This window comes from Girardinichthys multiradiatus, chromosome 17 (assembly GCF_021462225.1).
Source record: "Girardinichthys multiradiatus isolate DD_20200921_A chromosome 17, DD_fGirMul_XY1, whole genome shotgun sequence".
Taxonomy (NCBI): domain Eukaryota; kingdom Metazoa; phylum Chordata; class Actinopteri; order Cyprinodontiformes; family Goodeidae; genus Girardinichthys; species Girardinichthys multiradiatus.
Window position 1 is genome coordinate 1,641,144 of NC_061809.1, and position 15,800 is coordinate 1,656,943.

The following is a 15,800-nucleotide window of genomic DNA, read 5'->3' on the forward strand; positions in this document are numbered from 1 at the left end:
CCGATAATGGATAAAGTGCTGTAGCTAGTTAGCCTGTTATGCTTCGGGGCGCGACATTCAAATACATCCATGGACAACGCTAACCTCAGTGTTATTTAGCTTCTTTGCATGCCTTTTGTCGTTACAAGTATCACGCATGCACAATTTGTAGTTTGAACAGTTGTTACTTTAGTAAAATAATCGTATGTTATTGTTAGTCTTTTTATTGCTTTTTGGCTTAAATATTCCACTAATTCTCAGATGACACCGTTATGCATGAGCTTGTAATATGCAATGTTTCATGGGGTCATTTCTCCCAAGTTGCTGTGATCAGGTTCAGGAGTCAGTTGGTCACACTATAATTGTGATCACAGCCTCTTGTATCCATAATAGAGTCCCGGCTTCCTGGGAGACGAGCTAACTAATCACTTGAGACTGATTCAGGGCTAAGAGGTGATTGTAACACTTGAAGCCACCATGGTTACTAACAACAAAGCATGAACTTATTTCTCCTCTTCTTCAGCACCTAACATCACTTTCAGACTGAATCTGAAACCAGTTTGTTCACCATTAAACTGCGTAAAGTGTTTCTGCCTCTTTCGCACGCAGAGACCGTGAGTACTGCTGCTTTTAAGAGTTTTCTCTCGGGTTTGCTCCTGCGCAGGTGAGATGACGTCCACACTCGGCCAGTCGGCCCCCCTGGTCTCAAACCTGGAACCGGGGATGGGTAGGTCTGCAGCCATGCTGGGGCTGTCCGCTGGGCTGGGGGGAGAAGAGATGGAGCTGCAGAAGATGCTCATTGATGAGAGGATCAAGTGTGAAAACCAGAGGACAAACTACCAGACGCTGAAGGCTGAGCACACCAGGTACTGAAGAGTAAAAATGAACGTTTAGGTTTTTGTAATTCAGTGCCTTTGATTTTTTTTGATGTTTCCCTGAGGATGTGAATTAGGAGGGTATGATCAGTCAATATAACATCAAATCAATGCTGATATGCAGGTTATGCTTACAGTTAAGAATAAGAGGCTAATGATATGACCAGTAATGTTCGCATGTTTTGTGATGTAATGCACCGATCAGGCTGTTTACTATGGAAGCAAATCGTTGCCATATTTCAAATGAAAAAGCATTTCCAGAAATGCTTTTTCATTTTAAGAATGTGGCTGCATTATTTGATCCATAAATAAAATTAGTAATCAATCATCTTATTTGCATTTGCATTTTCTTCTTCATGACTGCACATTTTATGCCATAATCAAAAAGAACAAAAAGAAAACAAAGCAGACATTGATTTTTCGTTTTCGTGGTCTGCCCGTAAAATACTGCCCAGAACTTGAAAACGAAAAAGCATTCCGAGCGGCGGGCGCAGAAGAGTGACGTCAGCAGCAGCTCTTCCTCAGCTCCCTGCTGACCGAGCTACCCATCTTGTTCGGTAGGGGGCGCTGTGCACGTCTGCATTGCATTACATTGCAAACGTGCCGAGAAATTGATTGAATTACAGCAGGACCGAGCTCAGTTTGTGGCAGTGGCAGGAAGAACTGGTAGTTGCATCCTCATGGCAGCCTTATGGCCTGGGACATCCAGCGTGTTTTTAAGCATTATTTATAATTTTCTGTGAGTGACGATTCAGAATAGCCGCTCTATAATAAACCGGCTGTTTGTGCAATAAATCTTCGTCATCCTTTCATCATGTCACACATACACATAGTGCTATTTATTTTCCATGTCAAGTAAATACAATCACCTTATGTTATGGATCTAAAGCTGTTTATTAAATAATAATCAATAATGAAATCATTATTTAAAGGTAACAGGCTATAACAATATTGACATCCCGTTTGCCGATAATCAGTATCAGCTTCCACAAAAACAGCGGCAACCGCATTGGCAAACGTTTACGGCCGGTCTGGCACCTTCTGGCATCCTCGCAGAATCCCCTGCCACCCTGCGGCAGGCTGTGGCGGAACTACCAGTTCTTCCTGCCACTGCCACAAACTGAGCTCGGCCCTGCAGCAATTCAATCAATTTCTCGGCACGTTTGCAATGTAATGCAATGCAGACGTGCACAGCGCCCCCTACCGAACAAGATGGGTAGCTCGGTCAGCAGGGAGCTGAGGAAGAGCGGCTGCTGACGTCACTCTGCTGCGCCCGCAGCTCGGAATGCTTTTTCGTTTTCAAGTTCTGGGCAGGACTTTACAGGCAGACCACGAAAACGAAAAAGCAATGTCTGCTTTGTTTTCTTTTTGTTCTTTTTGATTATGGCATAAAATGTGCAGTCATGAAGAAGAAAATGCAAATAGGATGATTGATTACTAATTTTATTTATGGGTCAAATAATGCAACCACATTTCCCTTTGGGATTAATAAAGTATTTTTGAATTGAATTGAATTGAATTCTTAAAATGAAAAAGCATTTCTGGAAATGCTTTTTCATTTTCAAATTTTACATTTCAAATTGAATTTTGGTATCTATTTACTGGGGTACATTTTGAAAAATAAATCTCAAATGTCTTTTTCATTTTAATTAAGTGAAAGAATGAGCAGTCTTGAAGAAGAAAATTAAAATGCAAATAGGATGATTGATTACTAATTTCATTTATGAGTCAAATAATGCAGCCACATTCTTAAAATGAAAAAGCATTTCTGGAAATGCTTTTTCATTTGAAATACGGTAACGATTTGCTTCCATAGTTTACCGGCCAGTACTGATTTCTAGTTTTCTTTAAGGTCTGACCTGCAAATGTTTTTCATACTAAGGTAATGAAGGAATTACAAGAGAACCCCAAATGTTTGGATTTAATAAATAAAAGAAAAAGAACATTTAATTTTTTTAGAGCCAATCAAAGGAAAATTGGTCCATTCCAGTCTCTGGCTGATTTATTTGAGCTTCTGTAATGATGATTACTTTCTCTGTTTACATGTGCAGCCTGCAGGCTGAGTTCATGCGGCTGCAGGGGGAGGTGAAGCGCCTGCTGAGTGAAAAACAGTCTGAGCAGGAGAAACTGCAGCTGCTGCTGGCTGAGCTGCGAGGAGAGCTGCTGGACAAAACCAGGGAGCTGGAGGAGCTGCGGCTGCAGGTACAGCTCTGTGGAGAAGAGAGGACATGCTTGTTCTGACGCTAGAATGTCTGGATCACTCATTTATACAAACCTCAAGAAGCAGCTGTGATTTTAGACCAAGCTGACGTCCTTTTTTGGTTTTCTGTGTGCGATGTGAGCAGGTGATGACCCCTCAGCGACTGGAGTTACTCAGAGCTCAGGTGCTGCAGGAGATGGAGGCTCCAGTGAGAGAGAGGTTCTACAAGCTTGAAGAGGTAAAGCAGATACTAAGCAAACGGGGATCTCTGAAATAATCTTTTAATCACAAGGCGATATAAAAGCTGTGGTTTATCCTAAAGTCTTAATACTCTCAATAAAGCAAGTTTTCTTTTCAAGTTTCAAGGAAGTAATAAGTCACCTGAAGCCCTCTTCTCCCCCTGGTTTACTATAGAAATCTGTGAATGAAAAATAATTATTCACTTCAGTTTGTCCTCTGATGTCGTAACAGCTATTCTGAAAAAAGTTCCTTAACTGCAGTTCTTCTTAAATGTACATGGTATTTTCAAGGTGCCACTCCTGTTATTATGGGTTTGGTCTATGGTGCTAAATATGCTATATAGATTAATAAATAGGATTTGACATTAACTTAATAAAAGCATTTCTGGTTAAATAGTTAAAGAAAGGCTAAAATGATTTTTTAAATCAGAATTCAAAACTAAACTCAATGACTACAGCAGCTTCTAAATTATTCAACCCGCTGAAGAGAGGAGCACACACTTGCAAAATGGGGTCTGCTTTGCTTCCTCTGGCCGTGGAAACCTGCAGAGCGTGATGGAAATGATGGATTCAATCAAGCATCAGGGTTTTTAGAAAGGTGGCTGCAGCACACAAACGTCAGAGTATTAATGCTCTAGAGGGTTTTGTCTGTGTTGACTGCTCAGGAATGCTGCCAGAAACTGGTCTCTGGTTCTAAAACATGTCTGCTGCAGGTCATAACAGCAAAAGGGAGCTCTGCTAATTATTAAAGATTGTTGTCATGAAGAGGTTGAATTATTTTGAGACTGCAGTACTCATTAAAAGTGACCTTTTCTCTTAATTATTAAGAAACCAATATCTAATATTGTGCTGAGCGTTTTAATTTGTTCTTGTTTGATTTGTTTGTTGCACACAGCAGCTAGTTTGTGTATCTATTTTCTGTCCTATCTTATTGGTTATAAATGATGCACATTGGTAAATAGATGGATTTGACCAGCATCATCCCTCAACACTGCTTGTGAGTTGCTGTGATTGGCTTCAGCTTTAAAATCTGAAGCAGAACGCCCGACATCAGCATTAAGTAGCTTTTTCCAATCAGTTAAAGAGCTTTTCTCCTACTGCCAGCTTGATTGCATCTTCTCCTCTGTTATCTCCTTGATTTGCTGTTAATATGCGTCCTTGTGACTGTGCTGTAGGAAGCAGAGAAGTATCGGTCTGAGTACAACAAGCTGCGGTACGACTTCACCTTCATCAAGACCCAGTTTGAACACCAGAGAGAAGAGCACGCCCGTGTGCTGGAGGAGAGGAGGATCCGCTACGAGGCGGAGGTGGGTCGTTTTGTTGGAGAAAGATAGTTAACCAGGGTTATACTGATTGATCCACGGGTACAGTTTGGTGTTCTGTTGTCAGGTTTCTCGACTGGAGAAGGACAGAGAGGAGCTGGTGGCTCAGTATCAGGGTTCGGATACTCTGCGCGACGGGAAGCGGGTGGAGGCCCTGCTTAGAGAGAAGGCCCAGCTTCACCTGAGGCACAAAGGCCTAGAGGCAGAGGTGGCCGAGCTCCGAGCCCAGAGGGAAAACTCAGGACAGCAGGCTGAGAGCGTGCAGCGCATTCAGATCAGACAGCTGACAGAGTTACAGGCCGTTGCGAAGTCGCTGGAGGTGATGTTTTACCTGGACCTTTTGCTTGCTTTGCTTTGCTGAGCTGATCAGATTTAATTCCGTATGATCATTCCCACCATAAATCGACATTTCTGTGTTGTTGGGTCTGATCGGTTGCTGCGACAGGCGGAGCGTCAGTCGTTGCGTCAGCAGCTGGAGAGGATGGAGAGCGAGCTTCGCCAGGACCACGAGCAGAACAGCCAGCTCACAGGGCGACTCCACAAAGCTGAGAGAGAAGTCAGCTCTCTGACCTCTCAGGTATGCTGTGAGATCTCACTTTCCCTTCATGGAAATCATCTATTTAACATTTTATTGGACTGATTGTTTTCAGATTGAAAGCCTGAAGCATTCCCATAAGCTGGAGTTAGCCAGTGTCAAGCTGGAGTGTGCTCGCTCTAAAGGGGAGATTGAGAGGGAGAGAGACACGCTGCAGGGTCAGATGGACGGTATGGATCTCTGTTTCACACACACAGGAGTACCTTGCGAAATAAATCGGATCCCTTAAACCTTTTCCCATCTTGTCAAGTTCCAACGATAAAACGTCCATGTGTTTTATTGGGATTTATTGTGATAGAGCAACACAAAGTGGTTTATGTCCCCTGAGGGGAGACTTTGTAGAGCCACATTTTACTGCAGGTACACTCTGCTGGGGTGGTTCTCTACCAGCTCCCCACATGTACATAACTTAAGCTCTGATTGGATGGTAAGTGTCTGTGAACAGAAATGTTCAGGTTTTTACCACAGATTTGGAGTTACTTTTAAGTTAGGCTTTGACTGGGCCATTCTAATATCTAAATATGCTTTGATCCACACCTGTTGTGTCGGTCCTTGTCGGCTGAATCGAATGAATTGATCATTAAAAGAAGTTTGCTGACAGGCTGAGGAAAAACTCCAGCTATTGGATATAGGTGTTGGGTCAGGGTCACATCTAAACGATGGAGGACACCAGCCCTCGAGGACAGGAATCTCGTGTCTTCTGCAGCCTCTAACAGGCAACTCTGCAGCTTCCTTGTGCCCTCAGAAGAAACGCATTCCCACAGACATCCCACAGGTGGCAGCAACATGCCATCACTGTGTTTCACCATGGGGATGGGATTTACCACCACACTGTGTTGTCTGACCAGGTCACCTTCCTCTTTATGTTTGCTGTACCCTACAGGACTCGTGATGAGACTTGTCATGACTTTCTTTAAAGAATGTTTTTCTTCCTGCCACTCTTTCACAAAGGTCATGTTTGTGGAGTACATGACAAATAGTTGTCCTGTCAGCGGATTCTCCTAACTGAGCTGCAGTTCCTCCAGAGTTACCATGGGCCTCCTAGCTCCTCCTCTGATTAGTCTGCCCCTTACCCAGCCTGCCACTTTAGATTAAATTACCTCTGTTTCTTCAAACAGTGGCTTGGAAGTTTGTGGCTGTCACATGACAAAATGGGAAAAAGGTCAAAGGGTATGCATACTTTTGCAAGAAACTCTTCATCAGTATTTGTTTTCTTTCATAAAGCCTGATCTAGTCAAAGCCAAAACCTGCTATATGCCACAAATGGCCTGTATTTATATTTTCCAAGACAGAGAACCTAATGTGTGTAAGTGGTGTATCAGGTCTTCAGGCAGATGTGGAGGTGCTGAAGGCAGCATTGGAAAGAAACAAGGAGGTCCTGGTGGAAAAAGAGAGGGAGATGGTGAGGAAGGTGCAATCTGTCCAAGAGGAGGAATTCCACAAAATTGCCACCTTACACGAGGAAAAGTGAGGATCAGTTAGTTAACTTTGTTGTCACAAAATGAGTGAATGAGAACAACTGAGTCTGTTTTCTGGTGTTATTTCATTACTGAGAACATGTCCTGTTTGTTTATTCCAAGGATGGAGTTGGAGAACCGCCTAGCAGTGTTAGAACAGCAGAAGGCGCTGCAGGACGCTTCAGATCAGGCGCTAAAGGAGGAGTGGGAGGAACGTCTCCGCAGTGCTCAGCAGGGAGAAGACTCGGCTCGCAGAGAACTGCAGAACCTCAGGTCCGCTTTAGTCAGACTATGAGCATCTGTTTCACATGTAGACTTATGTTACTGGATGTTTAATAAACTGAATATAGACCGGAGCAAACAGGACCATGTGAAGCAATGAACAGAGGAGCCACGGCTCGGCTTCTTTTTTAAATCCGGTTCCCATTTCATGGTTGGAGATTTAAGTGTTTAGTGTTGGGGATGTTTGTGAGGACTGTCAGTCAGCACAGAACAAAAAGTGCATGTTTTTTATTTACTTTAGATGTTGGCTCAAAAAGTCCTGTTTTGTGTTTGTTAGAAGTAAACTGCAGCAGCAGAGTTCGCAGCTGGAGGAGCTGGAGAGGCAGAGAGCAGAGATTGGTGACCTACAGAAGGTAAGTCAGCAGTGTTTGTTTTTTTAATAAAAAAAATGGATGTTTGATTTCTTTATGGCATATTGTTTCAAACAACAGCAGAACCAAGAGCTTGGTGTCCAGTTGGGGGCACTGTCGCGTTCTGAAAGTGACCTGTTGGATGCAAACCAGAGACTGCGAGGAGCCCTGGACCGAGTCAGGGAGGAGCTGAGGACGGCCCGGGCCCAGGCAGAGAGGAGCCAACAAGAGGCAGAGAGGTGCAGCTGCTGAGTCCTTCTGTCATCTGTTTCCCTTAAACTTAAAATCTCAGTTCTTCCCGTTCATAGCAGCTCTGTGTCTGCCGTTGCACCTCCAGGGCGGTGGAGGATCGGCAGTTGGAGTGGTTGGAGGAGAAACACAAGCTGCAGGAGCGAGAGGCCGAGCTGCAGCAGAAGTACTCCCAGGTCAGAGAGAAGGTGCTGAGAGCAGCCGCGGCCCAGAAGAAGGTTCCCCTTCACCCTATACTGTTTCTTTTTATCTGTGCATAGAATCAACAGTTTGATTGAGCTGAACGCTGTAGCTGATGTTTGTGTTGTTTAGAGGAAACATCAGACAGAGAACAGAGAGAAGAGGCTGCAGGATAAGATCCAGCTGCTGGAGGCCAAAATTGAGGAACTGGAACTGGAAGCTGTTGCTGCTAAAAAGTGATTATCATTCCATTGTTACACAGAAGCATTTGTGTCGCATATCACTAATTATTATTATTGTTGTTTGTCCAGACGTTCCGTGTTCTCAGAGGAGCAGGCTCAACTAAAGCGACGGCTGAAGGAGCTGCAGCGACGACACAATGAGTTTCGACGCCTCCTGCTCGGTGGCCAGGGTCCCTTCAGTGGAGAACCCGCCTTCACGGCCTCCTCATTCTCCTTCCCGGTCCTCGGGTGCGAGGGGCCGCTATCTGCCGACCTGGTGAGCTTCACAGCTTCACAGACACTGAAGCAGCAGATGGGGAGAAACCCAGCAGGAACAAAGTGAAATGAAAGCTGTGTTTGTACTGTATAGAAAAACAGCCGCTGGTTAAACTCAGCTGTGGTTTCTTTTGTGTGAAATCTAAGGATTAGTTTATTTTAAAGATAAAAAATAAAATAGAAATGTATAAAAAAAATTCTCAGATGTCCATATTGACATAAAAAAACTAGCGCTATCAATAATTGCCTAAGTCATATTTTGGATGCTTTGAGGCTAACGATTTTTTATTTTTTTTGCCCAATGTGAAACTTTGTTGTTGAAGCCTCGATGCTCTTACTGAAGGACGTGCTGATAACTGTTTCTCCACATCGTGTATTTGTTCTACAGGAGGGGGAATTCTCAGTGCTGCGGAGGAGACTGGAGAGTCTGGAAAGTGCTCAGCAGCAGCAGCTGGACGAACTGGACTCACTGGCGCAAAAGGAGCGTGATGCAGCTCCCAAACGTGACCCTTGACCCTTACCATGTCTCTTTGGACTTGTGAATCAATTGTAATCAGATGGTGTTTTCAAGTCAAGTGTATCAAAATATTTTCAAAAAGTAGTTTGTATAGGCATATTTTCCTGAAAATGAAATAAGTTTTTCTTTGGTCTAAAAGCCCTCTGCACCTTGAACAAAACCGCGACTTTCTCAGGGTTCAATCTTGGATTGAAACACTTGTTTACATTTTTCTCTAAGCCAGGGATTGGTAACCTCAACAAGCTGAAAAGCCCTTGCTTTACAGTTTTACATGATCCTTTGGGAGAAAAAACATTTTAAACATACCTATATTATCAGTTTAGTTCATTTTATGGTTACATTAAAGCACTTAATTTTATTTGGTGGATTTTAGAACAGAAGAACAGACTCATAATGAAATACATGTTCCTTACAAGAATGTTTCATATTTATGAACAAAGGGGGTGCTTAAATTCTGTGGAAAATATTGCATAGAAAAACTTTGGAAATTTGCCTGTTTATTCTCTTTCTGATGTAAAATCACCGTTTAGTTTTAGGGCCTTCCTGGTTTATGTTATGATCCCCGGTTCTGGGCTTAAAAAGCCCGAGGCTGCAGACTCCTGGTCTGGAAAGGATTTGTATGGAGCTGTTGAGAAGAAGGCACAATATCCTGCAACTTGCACATGAGATGTACAGATTATTATTGTTTTTACTTGAATAATAACTCAGGCATCAGTCTGCTTTGTGACTCATCTGTGGCTCACTTTGTGTCATCTGTAATGCTGATGTGTAATATTTGATGCAACTGTTTCTGATCAGATTCAAAGGTGCTGGTGGTTTCTGTTTCTATATGCAGTCTCTCCTAGGTCCTTACTGTCGACTCCTGACGGCACTGAAACCTCACAGGGTTTGATTTCCAGCCTATATCAAAGCAGAAAATTTAGGAGAAGTCTCTGTTGGTCGCAAACATTGCTTGAATATCATCAGCACGGTCAGCTGGTGTTCTGATCTTCTCTGAAGCAGTGTTTCAGCCCCATCTTTGCTGAAGGAGGTGTGAAATGTTGTTACTTAGCTGTAACTCATCATAGATGTGAAAGACGTTTCCTCCCCTCCTGCCAAAGTTCATCTAAGTTCAACAACAGATCAAGTCAGTTCCAGGAGCAGGACTTCAGTCCATCAAACAAGTCTTTTACATGCTGCAGTTGCTCTGTCAGCTCAACGGGGGCGCCGTTACTGGTCAGTTTCTCATTGATCTGTGGAAAATAGAGATGGATGTAAGAAAAATATTTTCCTAAAATCTACTCAAAGGATAGGGTAGATTTCCCCCTAACTATTCAGATCACCTCATCTGTTTCTCTGTTAGAACAGCTGTGATCTGCTGTTGGAAACGACTGAATCATTCTGGAAAGCTGATAAGAAACCCGGCACCAGATTATACTTTCTAGAAGTCCTGCTCTGAAGGAAAGAACAGGAAACAGCAAGCTGCCACACAGCAAAAAAACTCTTTACTCATTTCCTTTAGGCAGTTTCATGTGACTGCAGCTGTCTGAATCCCAGGCAGATCGTCCTGTGTGGAAACAGCAGAAGACCATACACAGCATTCATAGAGGAGCTAGGGCCGTATTTTTTATTCTCTCCGTCATTTGACCCCATCTTTCTGAGAAGAAGACGGACCAGAGTAAATTTCATTCAGCAGGGTTTCCTGTCATACACTAGGCAGCTTTATGGAGCTAAAAGTATCACAATATAGATTTGTGGTCTCCCACAAAAATCAGGTGGAACGATTTAATTATTAAAGCAAAGCAAAAAGCTCCATTAAGTTGTTTCTGATTCTCCCTTCAGCTTCTAGTCCATCTGTTCTGTTGTCTTGGCCCAGAATGGATAGATTTTATTAAACTGTAGCTATTGCACATTAAACCGGGAGAAAAAAAGGCTGGAAACTTGCTGTTGGTGCATAAGGTGTCTGTCTGCAGTACAGTTCGTTAAAAGAGTGGTTTTAAAATAAAAATAAAGCACCCAAGAAGGTGAAGAAGTTGAGATGAAGTGACTGTGAGAACTGACCTCTGAGAAGTATCGCTGTACGTATTTGTAGAGTTGTATGAGGGCTGCGGCTTCATTGAACTCGTTTTCATGTTTCTGTAAAAAACAAAAAGGTAGAACTTGACCTCATCATGGCTGCATGAGCTTTCAACATTTTAAAACCGATATATGACAAAAACCAATAAACATCAGTCATCTCTCATTGCTGTATGGTTGTCATGACCTCTGAAAACCCCTTTAATAAAAGCAGCTGTGAAACTGGAGGAATACCTCATTTCCTCTTTTTGTAGAGTAAATCTACAAGAAGACCCTTCATTCACCTGGGTCAAAACTGGGCCTGTTACACAGAACAATTCAGGTGTACCTTGGTGCTGAGGAGAAACAATGTGGTCAAATATGGTGGTACTGTTTGGTTTTGCAGCCTTGAAACATGTCCCTTGAACGTTTCACATTTTCATGCTACAACTACAAACATCAGGCTATTTTATCAGGGTTCATAGGTTTTATTTAGGGGTACCGAAACGGTCTGAATATAAATCACTTGTGTATTATTTATTGGTCTGCCTCATTACATTAAGGTTAGTGGGTGTAACACAACGTGTTACAAATTTCAAGGGGAACATCTATAAAAGACTTTCTAGAGGTCCATTATTTCCACAGCGTTCACGGCCGTGATAAGTATGATGTAAGCTTCCGACTGGACTCCTCAGATTTGTGCAAGAATGGAAATTACCTTTGATTCTCCCTGCAGGAATTCTTTGAATTCAGCATCGGTCACTGCTGACTGCTCTCTGATCTGTTTGTAGTAAGCCTTCACCTCCTGCTTGAACATGGGAATATCTTTGGCATAGAGGAGCTTGTTGGTCGGTGCATGCTGAAACACATTAAGGTTCATTAGGAGTCATATTTTGCACCGTTGCATGTTCTTTAGAGTTCTGCTGTCTGTCACAAGAAAGAAAGGAAACAGCACTTGTGATTTTACAATAGGAGATAAACGTGCAACACTTCTTCACCTTCCCCAGCTGGGTCTCACTCAGAGAAAAGGAGTCCATGAAGGCCTGAGCGATGACGGACAGGCAGCCGTCCAAATGTGGAGTCTTCTCCAAGTCAAAGACAAACTGAGGGTTCTTCAGGATGTTGATCCAGAACCGCAGCGGCAAACTGGTTTGGAGAGAAAGGAAGCCATCCATTTTATCCACATCACAGCATTTATTTCAATTGGTCTCTATTGGTGCTCCATCTGTACCTGTTGGTCTTCCAGATGTGTCGCACATCTGGATCAGTGATCTTCATGTTCTCTGCCTGAGCATCCAAGAAGTCAAAGAAGTATTTGATGGCAAGTGGAGCTTTGGTTTGGGACATCCCCCAGATAGACCTGAAGACGTTCTCCACATATGAATGAACTGCCACCTTAAAGAGCGAGAGAACAATTCGAGGTCATTCGTGTTTCATATTTACTCTGGATTTCAAGAAATGATCTAAACCATTTAACCTTTGTTGTTTTAACAGTACTGTTCTTGCATGCATTTGGCTCCAATGTAAAAGCAGACCATACAAAGAGAGACAGGTATCACTTCTGCTAGTGCTGGTCTCTGTCTCAGCAACATTCTGCATTGGGACAGGTTCCTCTTGCCTTGGTGGAGAGCAGCTTGGTCAGGTACACTTCCTTCAGTTTTAGCTTCTTCCTCTCTGGGTTCTTTCCATGGTCCTCCACTACATCAGGATCAATCTGCACCACAACACCAACCATCAAACTTGCTCAGTAATTATCTGATTAAACTTGCATGAAAGTATCAGGATTAGCTTGACAGAAAACGCAAACTGTTTCCTACCAAATGGAAATATTTTCCAGAGAAGTTCTCATCATCTAGATAAGAAAGTAAACAGGAAACAAAAAGGAATTACCAAGACAACTAATTGAAACAAAAAAAACTTGCAGCAAAACATGCCAGAGTACAGTACATGAAGACAAACACACAGAGTATACAAGTGCATCTCAGTAAATTAGAATGTAATCAAAAAGTGATTTAAGTCAGTTGTGGTGTAAAAATTGCTCAAAAATCCAACCTTTTTGCAAACGTGACGCACGTTGACCAAGACCACAGCAAAAAGCTGACCTATTTTATCCTATGATAATCCTGCATTTGTTAAATGTTTATGACTATGAAACAGTCAATACATGTGAAAATAATGCTCTTTGAAATGAATAATTTTATTCTTCTGGTATAATCAATGTTAAACGGAATGCAGCCTTGTCTTCCGTCCGTCCGTCCGTTCATCCTCCCACCAGCAAAATAAGTTCTTCGCACGGTCATAATTTGGTCCTGAATCCAGAGAGGAGCCATCAAGGTGATCCAACAGCTCTCCAGTCTCAGAGTGCTGTTGAAGCTGCGCCTGACAGATTTCTCCAGCCGAAAGAAAGAGAGGGCCAAGAACTGCTGGATCCCAGAGTTGATTCTGAGAAAGTCAAACAGCTGTCTGACCCATTTGCAGGTACTCTGTTATCTTCCATGATTAAGGCTGGAGTCAGAACCTGAAGGACCTCAAAGGCCTTCTTCATTTTGAATTCCTTTTTTTTCTACTGCAAATTTTCTTCTGGTTTCAGAAATGTAGTACTCCAAATTAAGCACAAAGACCTTTAGTTTACCGTTCAGACAAAGAGAGACATTTATCTATGGCTGAAGAAAACTGACCTGAGCTGGCTGTTCACAGAGTGCTGTGTCCAAACATTAATAGAAAGTTGAGTGGAAGGACAAAGTGCAATAGAAAAAGGCACAGAAACAAAACTGTTGTCTTGAGAGGAATGTAAAGCAAAGCTCATTCAGGATCCACAAGGTCTGGACTGCAGCTGAAGTCAGCACTTCAAGATCCACAACACAGACGTATCCATGTGCTACAACGTTTACATTCCTCGTGTCAAGCCACTCCTGAGCCAGAGACATCTTAGCTGGGCTAAGGAGAAATGTGATTGGACTGTTGTTTAGTAATCCAAATCCTTTTTTCAGATGAATGTTAATTTTGAATTTCATTTGGAAATCAAGGTCCCAAAGTCGGGAGGAAGAATCCAAGCTGTTTGAGGTCAAGTGTGAAGTTTTCACTGTTCATGCTGATTTAGAGTGCAAATGCATCTGCTGTTCCACTGTGTTTTATCAAGTTCAAAATCAGTAGAACTGTTTTAAAAATTCATATGAGTATCACGTTTTAAACTGAATCGCTGAGATAAATGAACTTTTAACAATTATTTTCTTATTTCCTAAGATGCACCTGCAGAGTTGAATACAGTGATCAGTTAACCTGATTTTCAACTAGATGTCCTGTGGGTACTAGAAGGCTGTTGGGCATATCAGGGTTTACTTTAACAGTTATATATAGTAACCACAGTGTGTTATGAGCTGGATACCATTGCCTTAAAAAAACACTGTGTGTATTTGGAACATCAGAGATGATAATTACACCCTAAGATCATGTTCGCATATCTGCTGATGAAGACAGAGGTGGTTCAAAGCTATAAAAAGCAATGCAACATGATTCAATCACACACTCAGAAAAAAAGTTGCTGTATGATTTCTCTCTTCATCTAGTCTTAAATGTAGTAAAACTACAATCTGAATCTCCATAGTGCATAGTTGGGAAATGAAGACGTTCTGTTAGAAGCTATCCAGATCTTACCTTTCACACTCTCTTGAGGGCTTAGTGGAGGATGCGTTTTCCTTGAAAGCACTTTAATTGTGGCCCCGTCATTCACCTAAAACAGAACAAAATAGATTCACCTGATTTGTTCCAACATGTAAATACACAAACTACAACAGAACAGTTTAACTTTTTTTCGCTCTGTAATTCAACAGATGTTTTCTTAGTAAAAATCAGATGATGTCACAGTTTCTCATCTCTCATCTGAGGCGCCGTATTGAAAAACGCATCTTACATGAGTCTAAGCAAGAAGAAATGAACAATATCATGTCTTGGAAGTATGTGTGCTGCAGGATCCCCCCCCCCCCACACACACATTTAAAGGCTAACGAAAGTAGTGAAATAAATATTAACACAATTAATTTCAAATTGAGTTATGCTGCCACCAGTTACACAAATGTGCACTCCTATATTTAAGGCAGTCTGGTTTAGCAGGAGATCAAACTGTACATCTTGTAGTATCACATGTATAGGAAGGCAATGCCATAGCTTTATTTAACTAAGGCAGCATATCTTTTTTTATGTGTGCTGTTGCATCATTTCCTCTAACTGTAGTAAATAGTGCTGCCATTGAACCGGTGGATGGTTCCAAGCATTTGAGGGTTGTTCTTGATAATCCTATGTCCTTTGATACAATCTGCCGCTACATCAAAAAAGGTCCAACAATGGCTGTGCTTTTTAAGGAAACTGAGTTTTTTGAGTTTCATTTAAAATTGTGTCCCTTTTTATATAAAAGCTTCATAATCTGTTGAATTGGTTTGTATCATTGCTTGGCACTGCAATCTGTCTCTGGCCAATCAAACCAGATTTAGTAACCTGGTTAAAGTGTCTGGAAAGATTTCATGGAGGACTCAGGTGTAGAGTGGGGGCTTTAATAGCAAAAAGGCACAGAGGAAGGCAACCTTTGTTATGTTCAGACCATCCTCTCTTTAGATCAACTTCTTCCCTCAAACAGTCAGAATAAAGCACCTGCAGGGAAGACCATGACACAAAGTCTTTGCAATGTTGCCTGTATTACTACACTTTGCACTTTGTTGATACGGATTGATCAAACTTGGGCTGTTCAGTTTGTGTTTCTTGTAGTAGTACAATGTATGTGCAGATTATTTCGTGTTTGATGTGTGGACATGCTGCAAATTAAAAGAGCTGCAGCGACAAAAGGATGACAGGAGCTTTTCTTTTCCAATCCATATCAGGCTGTTGAGTCAGAGGGGAAAAATTTGATTCATTCTAACTGTAAAGCCTAAACTGCACCACGTTTTAAAATAAAGTGGAAGTGAAAGTGTGAGAGAGTACTAGCTCAAAAATAGCTACTTCATCTTTATCTTGTAACATTTTCTGCTCAGACC

General features: G+C 42.1%; 2 protein-coding genes across 2 annotated transcripts in view; one reads left to right on the forward strand and one right to left on the reverse strand.

The window, feature by feature from the left end:
- Positions 1–643: 643 nt before the first annotated feature.
- cep83 (centrosomal protein 83) lies at positions 644–9,473 on the forward strand. The gene is made up of 15 exons (XM_047389558.1): positions 644–845; positions 2,906–3,056; positions 3,200–3,292; positions 4,469–4,600; positions 4,683–4,934; positions 5,061–5,192; positions 5,266–5,380; positions 6,533–6,677; positions 6,791–6,940; positions 7,227–7,302; positions 7,381–7,538; positions 7,637–7,766; positions 7,861–7,964; positions 8,040–8,226; positions 8,614–9,473. Exons 1-15 carry the CDS (start codon positions 649–651, stop codon positions 8,737–8,739), a joined length of 2,148 nt encoding a protein of 715 aa, XP_047245514.1. The 5' UTR covers positions 644–648; the 3' UTR covers positions 8,740–9,473.
- Positions 9,070–15,800, reverse strand: part of plxnc1 (plexin C1) — a 56,914-nt gene continuing 50,183 nt past the window's right edge. The window contains exons 24-31 of the mRNA XM_047389559.1: positions 14,431–14,506; positions 12,594–12,628; positions 12,395–12,490; positions 12,008–12,171; positions 11,775–11,922; positions 11,495–11,635; positions 10,783–10,857; positions 9,070–9,974 (exon numbers count right to left, since the gene is read on the reverse strand). Of these exons, the coding sequence (XP_047245515.1) occupies positions 9,870–9,974; positions 10,783–10,857; positions 11,495–11,635; positions 11,775–11,922; positions 12,008–12,171; positions 12,395–12,490; positions 12,594–12,628; positions 14,431–14,506 (840 nt within the window). The 3' untranslated portion in view covers positions 9,070–9,869. The remainder of the gene's footprint in view (positions 9,975–10,782; positions 10,858–11,494; positions 11,636–11,774; positions 11,923–12,007; positions 12,172–12,394; positions 12,491–12,593; positions 12,629–14,430; positions 14,507–15,800) is intronic.